The 24444-nt window shown below is 36.3% G+C and overlaps 1 protein-coding gene and 1 pseudogene across 1 annotated transcript in view; both read left to right on the forward strand.

Moving 5' to 3' along the window:
- LOC119865018 (phosphodiesterase 3B) overlaps positions 1-24444 on the forward strand; it is a 168123-nt gene that overhangs the window by 108526 nt on the left and 35153 nt on the right. The window contains 5 exon segments of the mRNA XM_038569119.1: positions 705-953; positions 3974-4113; positions 11131-11237; positions 23021-23231; positions 23772-23848. Coding sequence (XP_038425047.1) covers positions 705-953; positions 3974-4113; positions 11131-11237; positions 23021-23231; positions 23772-23848 — 784 coding nt within the window.
- On the forward strand, positions 19466-19820 carry LOC119865015 (annotated as a pseudogene).

Genomic DNA, 24444 nt, shown 5'->3' on the forward strand with positions numbered 1-24444 from the left:
AGGAGCCCAACGTGGGATTCGATCCCGGATCTCCAGGATCACGCCCTGGGCCAAAGGCAGGCGCCAAACCGCTGTGCCACCCAGGGATCCCTATATGTATTTTCAAAAAGTAAAAATCAGACCACGTGTATATGTCAATAAAATATTCATTCTAAATTTTAAAAATATCTTTTCTATACATTCTTTAAGGTGAAGTGTGATGTTACTCCTTCCATGATACTATTGGTGACCATGAGTTCAAAGTTAATCACTGTCTCCTTTGAACTCTGACCCCGTTTTCCTGTATTTTTATCTTATTTTCCATAATATCGACAGATATACTATTATTTATTGCACTTTTAATATATGCACTATACATTGCCTTATGTGTTTTACATGTATTCTCAGACTAAAGTCTCACATAAGCCCTTAATGAGGTAGATGTTATAATCTCCATTTTATGGTAAAGAAACTAAAAGGTGCAGATGTTAAATAATTTGCTCAAAATCATAGAGTTAGGATTAAAGTGTCGATTTCAAGCCCCAATGTCATTGCAATGGAGCCTTATCACTGTGCTCGACTGCCTCTTAAGTGTGTAAAGTAAGTGAAAGAACTGCTGTGGATGTGTAATGTATATTTCTATTGATTTAAAATAGAATAATTCTGAAATGTTAGAATGTTTAAATAGCAAATCTGTAATATTACTTTTTTCTTTTCTTTTCTAGAATTCTGGAGGTGGAAGTGGAGTTGATCTTTCAGTGCTAAATGAGGCTCGAAATATGGTGTCAGATCTTCTGATTGATCCAACCCTTCCCCCACAAGTCATTTCTTCCCTGCGGAGTATCAGTAGCTTGATGGGTGCTTTCTCAGGTTCCTGTAGGCCAAAGATTAATCCTCTCACGCCATTTCCTGGATTTTACCCCTGCTCAGAAATAGAGGACCCAACTGAGAAAGGAGATCGAAAACTTCACAAGGTCAAGATACAGTAATTAGCCAGCCCTACTTACCATGTTTAATATTTTCAAATTAAAAGTGCTCCTTTATAGCTTAGATAAAATATACTTTCTTTTTCAAGGATCAGCTTTTTTATACTGTATATTGAGCTGTTTGGGACTTCAAGAGGTGGTTATAAATCTCAAATAATTCTAATTGAGTATTCAGCTTTAATTCTAAATAACTTTGCTATAATCAGCAGTTATCACTTCATCGGTTACAACTCTTTATCATTGTTACTGTTTTTAAGAAGTAGAAAACAACACACAAATTGAATTCTAGGCTTGTATAACAAAGTAGTAGTCCAGTCATGTCATTAATTAATCTATTGTATTATTTAGAATCCAGGAATCGTTCTTATTGAACCACAAAGAATTGATCGTTATAATATTCATTTTATGAATTACATAGCATTATCTTAAATGAATTTTCACATCTTTTTGATCTGTTTTTTTCCCCTTTACCCTCTAAGGATCGCTATAGCCCAATAGACATTGATTTTTTCCATTATTAGATATGGGATTAATTTTTCTTAATATCAATGCTTCAAAATAGGCTTTTCTTTAAGAAATAATAAATACTATTCTAAGTAGGTTTATATTATGCTCATTCAGAGTGCTTTTAATATAAGCTTTATTTTATTAATCGATATCTTTATCAATAGCTAAAATCATAAACTTGAGAAATAATATGTTAGAGATTATTCTAGATTAACTTATTCTACACAGGTAAAGAAACTAATCAAGAGAAGATAAAATTCAAATCAGTTAATTTTGTTCATTGTAATAGTGTATATAGAGCTTAGAAACAGTTAAATATAGTTTTGGAAGGATTTTGATCAGATAGTTCATTGTGTTAGTTCTCAGCATTAGAATATAGAAATGTTGAAAAATTAAGCAAGCCCAGTTAGGGCAAAATTTTGGTAATTACTGATCATAAATCTAGATGATAGGTGATTATATGATGCTTTTATTTTTAAGAAATTTATACAGTAGCACCTGCCTTCGTCAAAGTCCAATTAACAATGGTACTTAGCTGCATGACATTCTTTATTTCTTTCTTTTTTTTTTTTTTAAAGATTTTATTTATTTATTCATGAGAGACACAGGCAGAGGGAGAAGTGGGCTCCACGGCTCCACGCAGGACTCGATCCCCAAGTCTCCAGGATCAGGCCCCGGGCCGAAGGTGGAGCTAAACCGCTGAGCCATCTGGGCTGCCCCAAGCTGTCTGACATTCTTTTTAGCACTCTACCTATGAGAAATAGGTTAATCACAAGCATCAAAAAGTGACAGTAAAAAATTCATCAATTAAATAACTCTATTCTTAGTTTTCACTTGACATGTGGAAACTATGAACATATGTGATATGCTCTTTTGTATTTTCCATTGACATTTGATGTCATTTGCAGTTTTTTTCTTTTTTCAATTGAAGTATACTGGACACAACAGAAGAGCAATCTTAAAAATAATAATCCTTAAAAATCTTTTTTTTTTTTTTCCTTAAAAATCTTAATCAGGAAAATCTTACTGACACCATTATGTTTGTTACTGTGTATACTGTGTAAAAAAGTGCACTAGTACATTTTAAAAACATTTTAAACAATATTAATTAAACAGGATGCCTAAGTGCCTCATTTCCTGAACATTCTAGGTAATCAGGTTTATTTTTGGTACTGATAGGAGTAAGTCCTATAAGAACCAGGAAGTAACCTTTATTTCGTTTCATTGTGTTATTTAAACTTCTTTCACATCTGATTTGTCTCTGCTTTTGGAATAGAATAGAAGACTGACGCTACTCCAGAAAAGAACCATAGCTATTTATGAAAAGATAATTAGTGAGGAAAAGGAGTTGTAAAAAGTAATTTAATGTAAATGTCTTATATGTGTGTTAAGAACTAAGAAAGACTATATGAACCTAAATTATAGCCAGAAAGGATTATGTTCCACAAAGAACTTTTTCTCTGAGTCTAACTATGAATCTTTACAAAATCAACATCATTGGGAAATTTAAACATAGGAGATATTTATCTCTGAGATGGTTTCAGTATCTGTTAATGGGGAAAATTCAGAAGAAGCAAAAACTGTTTTATGTAAATCTCAGTAAAACACCCATTCAGGAAAAAAAAGAAAAAAAAAAAAAAACCCCACCCATTCAGTAGTTTAAAAAAAAAAAAAAACAACTTTGGTTAATTGAGTAGATCAATTCGGAATATTTTCAAAAATTAAGATTTTTTTTAAAGATTTTATTTATTTTATTTATTCATAGAGACACACACACACAGAGAGAGAGAGAGAGAGAGAGAGAGGCACAGGCAGAGGGAGAAGCAGGCTCCATGCAGGGAGCCCGACGTGGGACTCGATCCAGGGTCCCCAGGATCAAACCCCGGGCTGTAGGCGGCGCTAAACTGCTGTGCCACTGGGCTGCCCAAAAATTAAGATATTATTAATGCTAATCGTGTTCTGAGTTTGTTAATTAAAAAGATGGCTCTGAAAAAAAAATAAATAAAAAAATAAAAAGATGGCTCTGAAAAAAAAAAAAAAAAAAGATGGCTCTGAATCTTTCACTTTCTCCAGATTAACCCTATGTACATTAGCACTGTACTGAAAATAAAAAAAGGCTTAGGATATAGGGCTTTTGTCCCTGATCTGAAGCTTGTCCTCTGCAATTGCTTTTCAGGGTAAATCTTTCATATCAACTTTTGAATTTGTAAGCATTTGTTTCTCATGAAACGAGGGGGTGATGTGTACAAAAAATAAGTATCTTGTTAAATTGTAGGGCATTCAGAGATCATTTTTTTAAGTGGGAGGAAGAGTTAATAATTGAACAACAGTATAGAATGTAAAATTTGGAGTCATTTGATGGCTTTTCAGAGTAAAATGTTCTTTCTCCTGTACCTGTTAAAAAGATACTTTGCATTGATATCTTTGTACGTCCTCTTGACTGATGCACACACAGCAGATCTGAAGGTGACGATTTTAACCACTGTTCAATTATCCCGCAGGGCCTAAGCAGTAGGACTAGTCTATCGACTCCACAGCTGAGGAGGAGCTCCACAGCCTCAGGCCCGCCGCCCGCAGAACAGTCTTCAAGGTGGGAGCGCGGGAATGGCAAGAGGCCACACCAAGAGTTTGGCATTTCGAGGTAAAATCCCCAGTCTTTTAAAGAAACTTGAGTCAAATACATCCACTTTGTTGAATGAGGTTTGAAATAACTAAAAGCAGAAGGAACAGTTGAAGTATTTTAGACCTAGGACAGCACGGGTGGTCATAAGGCACCATAGAGAAACTGATCCTTAAAAGGAAGCAAACGTGTCTTCTCCAAAACATTTAAGTACCTTGGGTACGAGGCATGCTGGGGCCTTGAGAAGAAAAATCAGGGAGGCGGTTTGAGGAAGTGAGAGTCAGTTTAGGACAGGGTAGGAAAGCTTTTAAATTAGGCTTATGGGGGCGATCACACCCGTCAGTGCACAGCATCCAAAGTTGGGTCAGCGGAGCTACTGACTTGCTAGCGGAGGAGCACGTTCCCAGGCTTCTCTCCGAGGGTAGACACAAGGTAGCAGAACTCTTCCCTAAGCTCTGTTCTTGCTGGAGGACTACGACTACTAATACATCCTGTACTCACTGGACGGTTGACTTGGAACTGACCGGTGCTAATGCTGCACACGAAAGCCATCAGTAACTGCAGCTAAATGAACCTGGGAAGATGCAGGGACAGAAATTTTCTAAATGTAAATATACCCATTTACCCTCATAACCAAAGATTCAGTACTTTGTTTTTAAGCAGCCAGGAAACATAGTGCTCTCCTGTGGGAGTTACGAACTGCTCTTTAGCCACTCATCTAAGGATGTTAAGAGACTTGGAATCAGCGTAAACTTTCTGCGCTGTCCTTATTGGGCATGTGTTGTACTGCATTTAGCTCGAGCTGTACAGTTACACATTTGAAACAGCAGATGGCAGGGTTGGATCATACGAATTTGTTAAAAGTTGTGTTAACATTTATATAGGAAGGACGAGCAAACAAAATTTTCTAGATTCTTGTGTGATTTTTTTTAATTTGAATTTTCTATAATATATTCAAGTAGATGAACTCCTTTTTTATTAAAAGAAAATTGAGTGATAGATAATAGATAAACAGGAGTGGATTGATGTAGAAAGAGCATAGTACTGGAGAATGCAAATGCAGAGCCTAAACATGACAGTCTTGTTTTTGTTTTGTTTTGTTTTGCTTTTTAATGGAAGTGGGATATGGGGAAGTCAATGATGATAGGAACTGAAAATATGACATATTTCTTAACCATGAGAAACATTATCTTAGATCAGTGCCGTCCAATAGAAATTTTTGTGATGATGGGGCAGCCTGGGTGGTTCAGTGGTTTAGCACTGCCTTCGATCCAGGGTGTGATCCTGGAAACCCGGGATAGAGTCCCACCTCTGGTTCCCAGCATGGAGCCTGCTTTTCCCTCTGCCTGTGTCTCTGCCAGTCTCTCTCTCTCTCTCTCTCTCTCTCTGTCTCTCCTGAATAAATAAATAAAATCTTTTTAAAAATGTTTTAAAAAGAAATTTTTGTGATTATGGGAATATTTTATATCCATACCATCCAGTATGGCAATCCCTAGCTACCTGTGGCTACTGACCACTTGACATATGTCTAGTATGTTTAAGGAACTGAATTTTAAATTTGATTTAATTAATTTAAGTAAAATACAAAGAGTCATATGTGGCCATCTTATAGCCATGTATGGCAGTCATTTTATTTTATTTTATTTTAAAATATTATTTTTTTATTCATGAGAGACACAGAGAGGCAGAGGGAGGAGAAGCAAGCTCCATGCAAGGAGCCTGATGTGAAACTCGATCCCGGGACTCTGGATCACTCTGAGCCGAAGGCAGATACTCAACTACTGAGCCACGCAGGCGTCCGTGTATGGCACTCATTTTAGGCAGCATAGCTATAGATCTTTCACATATGGTAATGTTTTGTTCAGGAACCTTTAGGCTTTAAGCGAATAGACTTATGAATCTGGAATCATGAGGCATTCATCTTGACTTTATTAGAGCACCCAAAACTGAGGTCACATGTCCTATATTTTTGAGTCCTGATTTGAACCTAGCGTTGGATTCTGCGTATAGCTTCGCTGTGATTTTAAATGATCCCAACAAATGGGAAGCCCGGGTGGCTCAGCGGTTTAGCGCCTGCCTTTGGCCCAGGGCATGATCCCGGGGTCCCGGGATTGAGTCCCACATCAGGCTCGCTGCATGGAGCCTGCCTCTCCCTCTGCCTGTGTCTCTGCCTCTCTCTCTCTCTCTGCATTTCTCATGAGTAAATAAATAAAATCTTTTTAAAAAAAATAATTAAAAAAAATGCTCCCAACTGTGTTTTCAACGTGATTCCAGTATTGAACCTCTCATTCCCCAAAGCTCTGACTGAAACCAAATTTCTCATCCCTCCAGTACATTTTCATGTTACTGTGTTTCTGCCCTTATTTCCTGACATAATGCTACTACACTCTAGTTTGGTGGTTGCTTAAAAAAAAATGGATTTAGCTAGAAAAGTTGATGTTATCTTTGCATCCTTTTGATACCAGCTGTCAGGTCTATGTCTGCATCTTGTTTCTTTTCTGCTCTCTCTTCTCCTTTTTCACTTTGCCTACACTGCTTCATGCTTATTCTTACCTGGACTGTCATCCTCTTAATTGGCTTTTCTATTTCTAATATTCTTCGCAGCCTGATCCATCTCCTACCTGTCTGCCACAAATCTTCCTTAAACAGACATCAAGTTTTTGGAACCTTTACCAATGCCTATAGAATAGGACCCAAATTCCTAGCCTGGGGTTTGAAACCCTGTAATTCCCTTATGTCAAAGCTGCACTCTTACTTGGAAAAAGTAAACAAACTAAAAGACATGAGCAATCTTGCAAAGAATGAGAACAGAAAAATGACTCGGAATGCTCTCTAGGTGAAAATGTAGGCATGTGACGTGCGTTAAACTCTTCCTTCAACTTTTCCTGATAATTTTCATTTTTAGTTTAACCCGTTTGAAAATTAAGCTGAATTAAAGTTCCCAGCCCACCTTGTTTGAATAGAGAGTAATATAGGATTGAATTTTTTTTAAAGATTTTATTTATTTATTCATGAGAGACACAGAGAGAGAGAGAGGCACCGACACAGGCAGAGGGAGAAGCAGGCTCCATGCAGGGAGCCTGACGTGGGACTTGATCCAGGGTCTCCAGGATCACGCCCTGGCTGCAGGCGGCGCTAAACTGCTGCACCACCAGGGCTGCCCTATAGGATTGAATTTTGCCTTTCTTCATGCTTTGTCTGGAGAAAAAAGTGAAGTATTATACACTTTATGATAGATATGATAACAGGAATCCAAAGGAAGAAAACCCCAGGGCAGAAGAGTTACTGCATTTGAACAGCCACCGTATTACCTGCCCTGAAGAGTTCAGCACTGTTCATCTCTCACAGGACTTGAGATTTTAATTGATTACAACACCAAAATACATCAGTCTTTCTCTATTTATCTGAAACTCCAGTCATGTTTAACTATTTGCGCTTCCCTCTATTTGTCTGCTTCTATGCCCCCCTATAGTTGCTCTCTCCCCCTGGAACATGTCTTCTCACCCTCATGTCTGTATAGCCTAAAAGACTGGGCTCAGGTGTCACCTCTAAAGACTAACACCCTGATGTCTTCCTCCCTTGGTTTCCAAGGAGAAGTAATCTGTTTCACCTTTGAATCTCCTTAACACCTTTTCTTTACCTCTTTTATGGCACTTTCACTTTCTTTTTATTTTTATTTATTTTTTATTTTATTTTTTGGCACTTTCACTTTCTGCTGTGTATTAGTCATTACTGCTCTTCTGAGGCCTGCTTGATTACCGTGATGAGTTTGATTGCATTAAAATGGATCTTTAAAGGTAAACAGCTGCTTAACAAATGTCCTGCAAGAGTATGGTGTCCATATTAGATTATGACAATGGATGCTGCCTTCTGCTGAAGCTTAAGACCTAGGATAAAGATTCTGTGGTCACGAAGTTCCAGGAAATGTAGAATAAGGTTTTTTTGAGTTAGCTGACAATTGGATTACCCATCTCTGAGTTCCAGGGTTGACACTATGGTTTAAAAAATGGCTATGCTTGTATCCTTGGACTGACTGCTAGGACCCAGCCCTCCCTGTGGCTAAACAGAGCACATACATATATTTAGAGTTCACAGCTCACTTCCTTTGAACAGACTTTCCGTGGGGAAAAGCAGGCAAGTTGTTTCCCAAAACTCCGTGGGCTATTGACTAAGTCACCCCTACGCTAAGGAGCCTTCCCTTTAACTCATTCTCCAATTTATCCTTCCTCTCCATAACTGATCTGGTAATCAGTGAAAGAACTTGTTAGGAACTATGTTCCTTAAATAATGCACTAGGGAACCAGCTTCTCAATTCTGGATCTCATAATGTATTAGAGATTTATACCAATCCCTGGACCCTATTTGAGCTGAAGAGATTCAAGGGGGCTAATGGCATCATCTCACTCAGTTTCTTAAGAGAATTACTCTGTGAATCTAGACATACAGCCAACAAGTTTATACAGCTACACACACACACACACACACACACACACATACAAACCTTATCAGGGTAATTTGCATTGGTTAGCTGAAAATCAACTCTTAACATGTGGCTTAACTCTGTGACCATAACTTGACAATCTCTTGTAATGATTCCCAAATATGATTTCAATCATCCTCCTACCAACTATTAATAAACTTTTAGATTCCCATCCTTCTTTCCTCTGCTTTCTTCAGTATTTTATGTAATCTCATTGGAGTGTACATTTATCTGGTTGTAGGCCAGGAATTAATGAGACGATTCTAGAACTCAGCTGAAAACCTATAATTTGACCTGTACCTCTCAATTCTACACAGCTAACTGACTGTATGGTATGCTTCAAATGTTAAGACCCTAGATCAAGGTAGAAAACTATGGAGCCTTGCTGTGGGCGCATTTTGAAAAGGACAAAGATGTAGCTTTGTTTTGACAATTAATCAGGGAGTAAACTTTGGTAGAATACACAAATTTTTCTGTTTGAAGATAGCCCTGAGTGGTATTCTTACTGCGCTTTCCTCATTTCCCCCACTTAACATGTGAGCAAGGAAATCTCAAATACAAAGAAGGACTGAGTGTTAGCCGGAGATGAATTTATTGGGTGGCATTACTTGCATACTGCCTCTTTTTGTGACATCATCAACAAATTATCATTACTACTGGCTTGAGGATAAAACATGATAGACTCCAAAAGTTAGATGTTCATTTAAAAGTCCTTACCTCCAGAGGGGAGATGAATGAGGGGATGGGGAAACTGGGTGATGGGCATTAAGGAGGGCACTGATGTAATGAGCACTGGGTGTTATATGCAACTGATGAATCAATAAATTCTACCCATGAAACTGGGCGGGGGGGCGGGGGGCGTTACTTCTGAATCTCTAATTTTACAGATGGAGAAACACACAAAGATAGAATTGTTTTGTGGGAGATGTGGCCAACACCTTTTAAAAATAGGTAGAAAATAAATGCTTTCTCCTTCTAGAGACAAATTAGAGGTTGAATTTTAGCTCTGCCACTGTAAATTTTAGCTGTGTGAATGGGGGGACATTACTTAGCCTCTAGAAGCCTCAGTTTCCTTATCTGTTAAATAGTAGGAGACTTAAAAAAAGATAAAAGTATGTAAACTACCTAAAACAATAAATGGTACACAATAAAATAGTGTTAAAATTTTTGTTAATGTCAGTAAGGAAGTTTTAATGATTGCTAACTGGTTTTGCATGCCTTCTCTTTTTATAATACAGAATTTTTTTCTTCCATGGGAATATAGAACAAACATGGGTTTCTAGAAAAAGGTCCAAGGAGAGCCTGAAAGCAAGAGTTAGGGAAAGAAAGAGAGTCCACCCAAAATTGGGGAGCAAAAATGATCGATATATTCTCTAGAAAATTGAGACTAGGAACCTAAAGAGAAGATCATTCATTTATCCCATTGAACACCTTTATCAGGCACTGTGCTATATCCACTGGGGATGTAGAGATATGTCTTATAGCCCCTAGAGAAAATCACAAAATAATGAGGGAAAAGAATCTATAATCAGTGAAATTCTAATACACTATGTATAAATGTAATAGAGACACGAATAAAATCTTTTACGTCACAGAAAAAATAGGCCTTCCTTGAATAATGAGTATGGACATATAGAAAAAATGAAGCAGTTGGAGAAGAGTTTATTGAGAACTTAGCCTACACTAAAAAATACTGAGTGAAAAGCAGATAATCTAGATTTGTCCTTGAGCCTGTGGCAAAGTGCCCACGTGAGATGTTGACAGAAGAAAACAAGCTAGTGAGTATCAAAGAAAGGGTAAAATTTATGGTGTACTTGCTATATGGCTGGCACTGGAAAGCTTTCAAATATATAATCTTAAATTGCATTTTATGTATCACATTGGTGTACTGTGTGATTGCCTACCTATGTTTAATTTCTTCATAAGACCTCTGAAACCTATAAAAAATAGTTACAGGAAGTGACTGAGTTAATGGGTAATCGATAGCTGTGAAGAGAGGGGGCAGGAAATAGTGAAAACTGTATATCTTAGGCCAGTGATTCTCAGTGAGGTCCCTGGACCCAGCAGTGCCAGCATCACTTATGAACTTATTAGAAATGCAGATTACTGGCCCTGCCTGCCCCAGACCTAATGAACCTGCAGGTAGAACTAGCAATCTGTGTTCTAAGAAGTCCTCCAGATGTTATGATAACCTGCTTAATACCAGGGTTCAGCAAACTACAGCCCGTGGGCTCAGTGTGGTCTGTAACCTGTTTTTTGCAAATAAAATTATATTGAAACACAATCATACTTATTTCTTATTATTTGTGGCTGCTTTTATGCTACAGTGGCTTTTATACTCAGGGTCGAGTAGTTATAAAGCCAAAAGTATTTATTTGCTAATTGGTCCATTGCAGAAAACATTTACTGGCTCCTCCTTTAGGCCTGTAAGCACTAGATAGATGTCTAAACTCTGAATGTATAAGTAAATGTTTCCTAGTTGAACTGAAGACCATGAATAAAAAAGAGGAAATTTCCCATGGCTTTAAAATTCTTAATCTGTTATCTTTCCCTTTTAGTCAAGGATCCTATCTAAATGGGCCTTTTAGTTCAAATCTTCTGACAATCCCGAAGCAAAGGTCATCTTCTGTATCCCTAACTCACCATATAGGTCTAAGAAGAGCTGGTAAGAAATCATTCTTTATGATTTAAATGTGGGAGATCTCAAAGTATATAATAGTGCAAAATATTTTCAATATACAGTTAGAGGTAACTTTGAATACCATTTTATGTGTTGTAAATTAATATGACTAAGCAATTTGGATTGGTTATTAGTTGACCATTTGCTCATTCATTCAATAACAGTTTTTGAACATTCACTCTGCACCCGGTACTTTGTTAGGCACTAGGGATTCAGGGATAAAATACAGAGCTACTTAACCTCAAGAGTTGCAGATCCAGATTCATATATCCAAAACAAGGGAAAATTCTTTGGAAAGGGTATTCTTTTGCAGTGTGGCAATTATAAAGGAAAAAAAAATTTTAATATGAGAGCAGAAGAAACCTGACTCTATCTTAGTAAGTCTTTCCAATAGAATTTTTCCCATTTATTTATTTAAGGTATAATTGATATATAACAGTATATTAGTTTCATGTGTACAAACATGATTTGATATTTGCATATATTACAAAATGATCAGTACAGTAAGTCTAGTTTACATCTGTCACCATACATAGTCACAATTTTTTCCTGTGATAACTTTTAACATCTGTTCTATTAACACTTTTCAAATATACAATCCAGTATTAACAACTGTAGTCGTCATCCCCATGGTTTGTTCCTTTACTCATTTCACCCACCCTCACTATAATTAAGGAATTTTCTTTAACTCAAAAGATTATAGAACACTTCAAAATGTTTTAGACGACAGATGCAGGTGCAACATAAGCAATACAGGACAACACTAATACCTACTTTTAAAGTACATTATGGGGATGCCTGGGTGGCTCAGCGGTTGAGTGGCTGCCTTTGGCCCAGGGTGTGATCCCAGAGTCCCAGGATTGAATCCCACATCAGGCTCCCTGCATGGAGCCTGCTTCTCCCTCTGCCTATGTCTCTGCCTCTCTCTCTCTCTGTCACTCATGAATAAATAAAATATTAAAAAAATAAATAAAGTACATTATGTCTGATATGGGCAATGGAATATACAATTACAGAATTCTTTTATATACAATGTTTGGCATACAATAGAAAAACAATAAAACATGTGAAGAGGCAGGACCATGTTATTGACAGGCAAGAAAAGCCAACACTAAAGGGAGATCTACCTATGATATTGATGTTGAATTTAACAGAAGCTTTAAAATAATAATGTTTAAAAGAAAGAAAAAAAAAGAGACGGAAAGGTGGACAAAAATGGATGGATAATTTTATCATAGAACTGGAGCACACAGAAAAGAAACCATGGACAGTGTAGAGCTGGGAAATGTGGTTGATTACATTAAAAGGCTTATAGAATGGTTTAAGAACAGATTAGACACAACAGAAAATAAGAGTAGTGAACTTGAAGACAGAAAAATAGAAAATATCCAAACTGAAACACCAGGGGAAAAATATATAGATAACAGAATACTTGTGGCTTCTGGTTCTGCACGTTAAGGAGCCTAGAAGCTGCCATTCTGTCCTAACAAGTAAAAAAGCTGAACAGACTTTAAAAAAAAAAAAAAAAACTATTTGAGGATCCGTAAGAGAGATAGGACACAGGGCAGCGGGTCCCTCCAAAACTGGAGAAGCAAGCAAATACAGAAAGTAATGACTTCTTGGAGAAGAGAAGGGGAAACTCAGGACCAGTACCTGGAACCAGTGCTGGGCTTGGGAAGCCTGAACTGTAATTGGCAACTTGCTGGAGGGTAACTCTGAGTGTTAAAAACTCCCGAGAGACCCAATCATAAGGAGCCCCCCACAATTTTGTGGGATTCATCTTTAAGAGCTTGACCAGATTCTCTCAGAAATCATAGAGAACATGCTTCTATCAGGGGGAAGGGAAAAGGAACCATTTTTAAAGACACCAGAGCCCTTTCCTCTTCTTAACAGGGCTGCCTTCAGAGGAAACTAGTTAACCAGAGCCTAGTTAACCGAGAATTTATCAGAGCCCAGCTAACCTGGGGGAAGGGAAATACTCAGCTTCAGTCTGCTCTAGTCATTCTCCCACCAAAGGAAGAGGGAAAACTAAAAAAACTAAAAGCAAACTAAGGGTTCTAATGGATTAAGTAGACAATATGCAAGAATGGATGGGTAATGTAAGTAGTGAGGTGGAAATCCTAAAATAACAAAACAAAAATGAGTGCTCACAATCAAAAGTACTGAATAGAATAAAGAATGCCTTTAATGGAGCTCCCCTCCAGCTGAGGAAAGAATCTCTGAGCTTTAGGATATGTCAACAGAAATCTTCGAAACTGGAAAAACAAAGAAACAGAGACTGAGAAAACAGAACAGAATATCCAAGGATTGTGGGCAACTGCAAAAGAAATACCAGAAAAAGAAAGCAAGAAAGAATAGAAGACATATTTGAAACAGTAGTGACTGAGGATTTTCTCAAATAAGGTGTTAAACACCAAACCATAGATCCAGAAAATTTTCAAATTACAGAAAACCAAAGATAAAAAATCCTTAAAAAAGCCAAAGGTGGGAAAAATAACTTACCTATAGAGGAACAAAAAGAATAATTACATCAAACTTACCTTCATAAACCATTCAAGTAGAGTGATGGGGGAGAATCAACACTCGCCTAGAAATCTGTAACTTTTGAAATTCTTAAAGTGAAGGAGAAAAAAAGGCTTTCTTGGACAAACAAAAATTGAGGGAACTTATTGTCAGTAGATGTGTCAGACAAGAAATGTTAAAAGAAGTTCTTTAAAGAGAAGAAAAGTACTACAGGTTAGTAACTCAGATCTCCATAAAGAAGGGAAGAGCAGGGACGCCTGGGTAGCTCATTGGTTGAGCATCTATCTGCCTTTGGCTCAAGGCGTGATCCCGGTGTCCTAGGATCGAGTCCCACGTTGGGTTTCCTGAATGTAGCCTGCTTCTCCCTCTGCCTCTGTCTCTGTGTCTCTCATGAATAAATAAATAAATAATCTTAAAAAAAAAAAAAGAAGGGAAGAGCATTGAAGAAGGAATAAGTAAAGATAAAATTAAAGGCTTTTATTTTTCTTTATTTGATCTAAGTAACAATTTAGAATAATGATAGCAACAATGTATTCAATTCTACATGCTTATATATATATATCTTATGTATATATTTGCATTTATATATCCTTATATAAATGAAATGAATGACAGTAATGATATAAGACCAGAGGAATTAGGATTATTTTATTATATAAGGTACTCATTATTACAAGGTTTCTGTGAAGTAGTGTAGTGTTATTTTAAAGTGAACTTGGGTTAGTTGTAAATGTATATTACAAACTCTAGGGCAACCACTAAAAATAGTTGAAAAGGAAGTATAACTAATATTCTAAGAAAAGACAGAAAGTGGAATCATATAAAATGCTCAATTGAAACCACAAAGGCAGAAGAGTAAGAGAGATAAATAAGAACAAAGAACAAGGGCAAAAATAGAAAACAATAATTGACATAATAGGTATTATTAATCCAACTGTATCAGGAATCACTTTGAACATCAGGTGTCTAAATGCACCAATCAAAGACATATATTGTGGGATGCCTGGGTGATGCAGTTGGTTGAGTGTCCAACTCTTGATTTCAGCTCAGGTTATGATCCCAGAGTCGTGAGATCAAGCCCCGCATCCAGGCTCCGTGCTGAGTGTGAGCCTGCTTAAGATTCTCTCTCTCCCTCTGCCCTCTACTCACCCTGCTTGCTCTTGCTCCCTTCCTCTCTCTCTCTGTCCCTCTTAAAAAAAAAAAAAGAAAATAAATCTTTAAAATAAATAAATAAATAATTAAAAAATGAAGACATATATTTTTAGAGTAGATCAAAAGCTATATATTGACCTAACTATATATTGTCTAAGAAACCCACTTTCTATATAAAGACACATAAAGATTAAAAGTAAATGAATGGAGGAAAGTACACCATGCTAACTCTAATCAAAAGAAAGCAAGTGTAGCTATATTAATTTCAGCCTATGCAGACTCCTAAGCAAGGAGTTATCAGAGATAAAGAAGGGTAATACAGAACGGAAAATGTAATAGTCCTTAACATAGATAATCCGAAGTAACAGAACATTTAAGAGACATATTGGACCCAACTAATGGTTGTAATGTATGTATAAATGAAGTTCCAAAAGGGGAGGAGACAGACAATAGGGCAGAATAGTTTTCCAAAATAATAGGGGAATTAACAAATTCCTGAAACTCTGTGAACCCCAAGAAGATAAAGAAAATCATAGCTAGGGATTTCCGCCAAACTCCTGAATTATAATGCAAGAAAAATCTCAACCAGATTAAAAAAGGCTATTTTCCAGGAAACAACAGTAATATTGATAGTAACTCTGCAACAGCAAGTATGAACTCAGAGACAATAGAATGACATATTTAAAGTATTGAAAAAACAAAAAAAAAATGCCAACCTGGAATTATTTATCCAATGAAAATATCTTTTTTTAAAAGATTTTATTCATTTATTCATGAGAGACAGAGAGAGAGGCAGAGACACAGGCAGAGGGAGAAGCAGGCTCCCTGTAGGGAGCCCGATGCGGGACTCGATCTTGGGTCTCCAGGATCAGGCCCTGGGCTAAGGCAGGTGCTAAACCACTGAGCCACCCGGGCTGCCCAATGAAAATATCTTTTAACAATTAAAGGGAAATAATATTTTTTCATACAGATGAAAGCTAAGAGAATTTATTGTTAGTAGACCTGCACTAAGATTCAGAGAAGGAAGTAGCTTAGATAGGAGGAATATGATCTGGATTAAAGTGTAGACAGGCAGAAATGAATGAAAAGCACTAGTAAGCCTAAATATGTAGGTGAATATTAGTTTAAAAACACAATAATAACTTTCTTGTAGCATGTATAATATATGAAGGAGTTAAATATATGGTAAATAGCGTATAAGGGTTAGGAAGGGGTAAATAGATTTAAGCTTGTACTAACAATGATTGAAAAGTAGTAAAAAGTATAAATTTGAGAGAAAGTCATACTTCAAAGATATACATTATAGTATCCAGAGTGACAATTAAAAGAATAAAAGAAAAAAGTATAAGAAAAAAATGAATATGGGAGATAACATTGGCATGATTAAAAAAAAAAAAAACTTGAATAAGCCAAAAGAATCCAAAACAAGATAAAAGACAAAAAAAGGGAGCAACTAAAAAAAGAAATAGCAAGATAGATTGAACACTATATTACATTAAACATACACTTTGTGGGGGACGGGGAGCAGAGGCAAGGATCTGCTGGAGTTGTTACGCATATTTTTAAAACCTCCAGTTTTCAACAAAAAATTGAAAATACACTCCAGTTAAAAGACAAAGATTGTCAGGCAGTTAATAACACAAGACTCAAGCATATGCATCTTTACAAGATGCACACTCTAAATACACAGTTGCAGGTAGGTTTGATCTCTCAGCTATAATATACATGAGCCAAAAATCGATAGAATTAAAGAGAGAAATAGACAAATCCGTAGTCCTATTTGGAGATTTTTACGTCCAAACTGACTTGACCTAACTGGCTGCAAAACACTACATTCAGCTGTCACAGGATGAATATGTTTTCAAAGAATACTCACAAGATGGAGAACAGTAGACCATTGGCTGGACTGTGAAACAAGTCTCCATGAGTTTCAAAGTGTTGAAATCCTATATAGAGATTGACCTTTAGGAATGGCAGAGAGATCTCTGCTCTCCATAAACTCACTTTCCTCTAAAACAACAAAAACAGGGCAACAAAATAAACTCAGCCATTTCAGAATATTGGGAATTAATAAAAACCTGAGGAAAAAAAAAACAGAACAAGAGAGACTGCCAAACCTGGGTAAGACTATGGGTCTTGTGATGTTTTCTTTGGGGACTCTCCATCAGTGGCACTTTTGCTCAAAGCAGGTAGCATTGCTACCACCAGGGAGATCTGACCTCTTCTTCAACTCCACTGAGTACTGGCAATCTGTCCCAATCTGAAGCTCCTTGGGAAATCTCTGTTCCCAGGTGTTGTGGGTATTTGATTGGACTCAGAGCTCAGCAATCTAAAAAAACAAGCAAGAACCAAACCTTATGCCAGGCAACATTGTGAGCGCCTAAGGCTGGGACTTCAGTTGCTGCAAACGAGCTGTCTGGGAATTTACAAGGAAATCCTGGATACTAGATGACCACAGGGAACTTGAGAACGTCTGACAGATTCCTGGGGTTCTGGAGGCTGAGCACATATGCCAGGCTGTGTATCTGCCCAGGCCAGATCTGGGAAAGGAGAAGGCTCCGGTCATTTGCCTGGAGCTGACCTAGAGGCCTCTTATAAGCAGGATGTGAAATCCAAGGCTCTTCCATAAACTGAAGTTTGAAGATGTATCTTTACAGATTCCCTTCTACAGATGACATATAGGCGAGACATTTTTTTTTAAGATTTTATTTATTTATTCATAGACACAGAGAGAGAAGCAGAGACACAGGCAGAGGGAGAAGCAGGCTCCATGCAGGGAGCCCGATGTGGGACTCGATCCCCGGTCTCCAGGATCACACTCCAGGCTGCAGGCGGCGCCAAACCACTGCGCCAACGGGGCTGCCCTAGGCGAGACATTTAAAGAAATCTTCTGACTCCTCATTGGTTGACCACAAAATTATACTGACCTGTGGGTGACTTACAGAAGTCAACCTTAAAAAATAAATCAAGAACTTAAAGGAGAAGAAGGAAAAAAAAAAACAAAACAGCCAGCAAGGAACTGACTATATGGGTCAGAGAAAACAGAATCTACATAATTAGTCTGGGAAAGTCATTCAACAGCCAGAAACAAGAAACCAGACACAAATCAGCAACAAAACAAGCCTTGGGTGTGGGAGGGATCTGATGCCAGAATTGTTAAATATATTATATAAAATGTCCAGTTTTCAACAAAAAAATATGAAACATGCAAAGAAACAAATTTTTACCAACAGAAAATTTCCCTAATTGGGCTTAGATTTGGACTTAATAGGTAATAACTTAAATCTGTTATTATAAATATGTTTAAAGTACTAGTGGAAACCATATCTAAAAATTTTTTTAATTTTATTATTTTGAGAGACAGACCCCAAGTGAGGAGGAGAGGGAGAGGGAGAAGCAGACTCCTGCTGAGCAGGGAGCCCTACCCAGGGCTTGATCCTAGGACCCCAAGATCATGACCTAAGCCAAAGGCAGATGTTTATCCTGCTAAGCCACCCAGGCACCCCTATCTACAGTATTTAAGAAGAATTATGACAACAGTGTCTCATCAAAGAGAGAATATAGAGAACTAGAAATTATAAAATGAAACTATAAAATAATTTTAATAGTTATAAAATAATTTCCACCTCTACTTAATATTAGATTGGAGGTTCTAGACATAGTATTTGGGTAAGAAGGAATAAAAGGAACAAGTAAAACTATATTTGCAGATGACATCATGTAGAAATTCATTAAAATCTGAAGAAATTCATTAAAATCTATTATAAACCAATAAGGAAACTTATCAGTATGGTAGGATACAGGATCTCAATGCAAAAATAAATTGTATTTCTATACACTATCAATGAATATGCAAACTGAAATTAAGAAAATAATTCCATGGACAGTTATTAGTAAAAAAAATGAAATACTTGGAATAGATTTAGCAAAAGAGCATAAGACTTGTACACTGAAAACTATAAAACATTGTTGAGAGAAATTAAAGGTCTAAATAAATATAAAAATACCCTGTGTTTGTGGATCAGAAAATGTAATATTGTTAAGATGGCAATACTCTCCACATTGTTCTAGATTTCATGCTATCTTTATCATGTTCTGAGCTTGTTTCTTTGCAGAAATTGACAAGCTTATCATAAAATTCATATGGAGGGGCACCTGGGTGGCTCAGTCAGTTAAGCATCTGCTTTCAGCTCAGATCATGATCTCCGGGTCCTGTGATGGAGCCCTGTGTGGGGCTCCTTGCTCAGGAGGTAGTTTGCTTCCCTCCCTCCCTCTCCCTCTACTCCTCTACTCCTCCCCCCCTAACTTGTGCTCATGCGCTCGCGCTCTCTCTCTTTCTCTCTCTCTCTCTCTAATAAATAAAATCTTAAAAAATAATTCAAAAGGAAATTCAGGGCACCCAGAAGAGCTAAAACAATTTTCAATAAAAAAGGAGAAATTGGAGGACTCTCACTTTCAAGTTTAAATCTTATTACCAAGCTATAGTAATCGAGATTGGTACTGGCATCTTCCGGGGACGGCGTCCATAGGTGTTCAGAATGGTTCAGCATTTGACATGCTGTTGTAGGCTGTCCTACAGCCTCTAACAAAATTAGGCTGTCCGGAACCCCTGGTAATAGAATCGTTTACCTTTATACCAAGAAGGTTGGGAAAGCACCAATGTCTTCATGTGGCATGTGCCCAGGCCAACTTTGAGGAGTTCTTGCTGTGAGACCTAAAGTCCTTATGAGATTGTCTAAAATGAAAAAACACATCAGCAGGGCCTATGGTGGTTCCATGTGTGCTAAGTGTGTTCGTGACAGGATCAAGCGTGCTTTCCTTATTGAGGAGCAGAAAATCATTGTGCAACTGTTGAAGGCACAAGCACAGAGTCAGAAAGCTAACTTTAAATAATGAAACTTTTTTGAGTAATAAAAAAAACTCAAAACTTTTTTGAGTGAGAAAAAAAAGATTGATACTGGCAAAAGGATATTCCGTCTCAATGGGATAGAATTGAAAGTCTAGAAACAAATCCTTACGTGGTCAACTGATTTTCAACAAGGGTGCCAAGATGATTCAGTGGGGGGAAAGAACCAGTGTTTTTAACAAATGGCGCTGAGACAACTGGATATACATAGGAAAAAGAAAGAATTTGGAATCCTACCTGTTATTCATAATTAAAAATTAACACAAATGCATCATAGACTCAACTGTAGGAATTAAAACTAGTAGAAGAAAACAGAAAATGTTTGTGACTTTGGGTATTGAATACAGTGTTCTGATATGTGATACCAAAAGCACAGTTCATGAATGAGAAAGCCTGATCATTGGAATTCATTAAAATTAAAAACATTTGTATTTTTACAGACACCTAAAGAAAGTCAAAACACAGGTTGGGAGAAAATATTTACAAATCATATGTTTGATAGTGGCCTTGTATCCAGAATATACAAAGATGTCCTACAACTCAGTAATAAAAAGACAAATGACCTCATTAAAAAATGAGCAGGAGATCTGAATAGATCTTTCTCCAGAGAAGATATACCAGTGGCCCATACCACATGAAAAGATGTTCAATATCATTAATCATTAGGGAAATGCAAATCAAAACCGCACTAACTCAAGACTTCATACCCACTGTGAGCTCTGTAATTTTAAAGACAGACAAGAACAAGTGGTAAAAAAATGTTCAGAAGTGGGAACACGATGCATCGATGGGAAAGTGAAATGCTACAGCCACTTTGGAAGACAATTTGATAGTTCAGTCCTTGAGCAGAGAAATAAAATTGTGCTATATTCATGCATAGAATTTTATATGGCACTGAAAATCAGAGAACTTCAATCTTATGCAACTGCCTGGAAATATCTTTTTAAAATGTAAGCAAAGCATAGAAGCATTTATATTTACTGTCTAATTCTGTTTACAAAGTTAAAAAAAAAGCAAAACTAATCTCAATTGTTAAAAAAATATGTACTCACATGGCATCAATATAGTGAAAAGGAAGAAAAGCAATACCATGCAAGTCAAAATAATGATTTCCTTTAATGAGAGGTAGTAGTTAGAAGACAGGTTTCTGATCTCTGTCTTAGCTTGAGTGGTGAGTGTTCCTATTGTTCATTTTCTGTATGTGTGTTATATTTCACACTAAAAAAGGTTTAAAATAAAAATGGTGAATCTGTATTATAGAAAGCATTTTTTAAGAGTTGCTAGGTTTTTCTGTTATGTCAACTTTCTACCCTAAGATTATGTTCCCGTTCTTCTTATTAGCCTGTCTGTCAGGATATTGGACACTCACTAGTATAATTAGAGAAACGGGGGCTAAAAATTGGAACCTTAGTTTCCAGTTAGTAACTAATCGTTATGACAGGAAAGACTCTTCTTGTGTCTTTTCTTGTCCTCAGAGGAAACTTCCTCTTCTAAAACATTAAATTGGTTGACCAGATTTTTTAAAATCCCATTTGGCTCTAACACTGTATGAAAGTATAGGAGCCTCTAAATAAATCAATCTGATAGAACAGTAGTGGCAGCTCTAGAGGAGTATGATCTCACAGTGTTAATTAAATCAAGTTTTTAGACTTTTTTTGTAGGTTTTTTTTTTTTTTTACCCCACATGTGAAATGAAAATATTACTTACAAAGTTATTAAGATAACACATTGTATTAAATAAAATAGCACCTTGTTAGCATTTCCGGACAACTAATATGATGTGTGTGTATGTATTTACAGAGAGAGCTAGAGTTGGAGGGATGGGTTTATTTTAAAGAATTGGTTTGCAAGATTGTGAGAGTTGGCAGGTTTGAGATTTGAAGGGCAGGCTGTCCAGCTAGAAGTACCAGCAGGAGTTGATACCGTAGTCCTGCACCTGAAGGCAGTCTGGAGGCAAAATTCCTTCTTCTTTGGAGGACCTCAGTCTTTCCTTATAAAGCCTTCAACCAATTGGATGAGACCCACACACATTAGGGAGGATCATCCGCTATACTCAGTTTACTGACTTGAATGTTAATCACCTCTGAAAAATACTTTCCAGCCACTTCTAGCCTGGTGTTGACCAAACAGCTGGACACCATAGATAGCCTAGCCACGTAAAATTGACTGTAAACTGACACGTAAAATTAACTGTCACACAGATCTGTGTTTATACCACTATGTCTGAAAAAATCCTAGCTCCTTGATAACTGTGTTTGCTTTCCCCTCTGATTCACACTTTACTTGGATCTTTATTTCCAAATAAAAATTTAAATCTGCCTACTTTTCTCCAGATATACCCATTCCACCTTAATTCAGGGCACTCAGTGAAGGTTTTTGGAGCAAATCAATAGCATTAGAGATGTATTTCTGAAGCACTCTGGCTTTTTTTTTTTTTTTTTTTTAATTTTAGTGCTTAGCACTTGTTTGTATTCTCCACTAATCTTTAGGTTTGTTGAGTTGCAGGGATGTTATCTTTTTCTCCATTGTGAAACCCAGCACATTTTCCACCATATAGTGGGCTTTCAAGTATTTGTTAAATGAATGAATGAACTGGACATACTTGGATATATTTTGAAAAGGGATCAGCTGTCGTGTTAACATAATTTTTCATTGCTCAACTTGCTAATTGCTGTTAAGAACTTTGGTTCCTCAGTAAAATTTGGCAGCAATACTTTGTTCATGTGGATAATAAGCTGATAGGGATATAAAATATGAAAGATAAAGACCACTGTGACTTAAGAAAATGTGTGCCACACTTTGTACATTTTAGGTACACTTTTTAATATCTGTGCCATCCTGCCACAAGGTATTTATTTCACACTCACTGATGATGGCAGATATGGTCTATATTCTGCTTAAATGCCTATCATGTCTTGAAGATAGCTCCACCTGGAAATCTGTTTTATCATTTAATTATAAATGCTTTTTTTAAGGAAGGAAAATGTTCTTTATAAATACACACAGACATTAAACACCTACCTATGCATACATACTTATTTATTTAATAAATAAATAAATGCATTTATTTATTATTTATAAATTATTTATAAATTTATTTATATATTATTTATATATATGATTTATAAATAATAATTATTTATTTATTATTTATTTAATACTCTTTCCTCTCTTTTAATTTTTTAAGGTGCTTTTCCCAGCCTGAGCCCTGTGAATTCTCCAAGCCATGGACCAGTATCTGCTGGCTCTCTAACCAATCAATCACCTATAGAATTTCCTGACACTGCCAATTTTCTTGCTAAGCCAGGTGTTATTTTACACAGATCTCTGGGCAGTGCACCCAACTCACCAGATATTTACCAGCAACTTAGAAATTCGGATAGCAGTTTATGTAACAGGTAAGTTTCCCAAATGTTCATTATTTCTATTTCAAAATATAGGTTATTTTAATAAAGTATTACTAGTTTTCTATTATAACTAGTTGATGTATTAAAACTTTTATCTTTACTGAGTAGCTTTTATTCTTAATACACTTTTTCTCATTTTAGTGCAAGTATTTGTTTTCCAATTAAGTGATTGCTATCTGAGGGGATATATAGTGGTATTCCATCTCAAGATACCAGTAAATAATGAGAATTACTTTGGTATATTGTACCTTAGTACCCAGTTCATATGGTGTTTGTCTTTATTTCTCCATTTTTTATCAGTAATAAGTGTTTACCAGACCTTAGGGTTGACTTTCAAAAGATGTTATTTTCTTCAGGGACATAGGATGCCTTCCAAGATAAAGCCTACTTATTAAGTTTATAGAGAGATTGGAATTGTACATTGTTTTGCTGTTAGGATCTTTAAAAATTAAGCAGATTTTCTATTTGTGTTTAGGGAAAAATTTGTTTGCCTCATTTATAAAGGTATATTTATCTGTTTTATTCTATAAGCTGTGGACATCAAATATTGAAATATGTTTCAACATCTGAATCTGAGTCTGGTACAGACTGCCACAATGGGAAGTCAGGTGAGATTGCAAAAGTCATGTGTGTTTGAATTTCGGAGCAATTTCTTACATTGTTTTAGAAGTAAATAAATGAGTGAGTTTGACTTCAGTTTATCTATCTTTAAAATGAAGATGTAATGTTTTATATACTTAGGAAATAAGTAGAGGAGTTACTAGGAACAAGTTAAAAATAACATGATAAAAGTGTTTTGAAGACTAAAATGTGCTGCACAAATGAATGTGGTCTTTTCAAGTTATGGCTAGGGTTCATAAACAATGAAATTAATTATGTTAATGTTGAACTATCTAAGCCCAAAAGGGTTTGCATACATTTTTTATGGCATAGAAAGAAGTTGTTTTAAAATTTAATTTGTAAAAAAAATAAAAAAATAAAATAAAATTTAATTTGTTATACTATTCTGAAACATTTAATATCCTCAAACAAGAAATATTGTTGGTAATAAAATTACGGTTATTTTAGAACCTTAAAAAATGGATGACCCTGGCATATAGTGATAGTTAACTAGGTAACTCAGACCATCATTCCCCCCTGAAAGTAGCTAGAAAAGCCAGACAAAAAAAAAAAAAAAGAAAAAGAAAAGCCAGACAAGTTGTTA

Source organism: Canis lupus, chromosome 21 (genome assembly GCF_011100685.1).
Source record: "Canis lupus familiaris isolate Mischka breed German Shepherd chromosome 21, alternate assembly UU_Cfam_GSD_1.0, whole genome shotgun sequence".
NCBI lineage: Eukaryota > Metazoa > Chordata > Mammalia > Carnivora > Canidae > Canis > Canis lupus.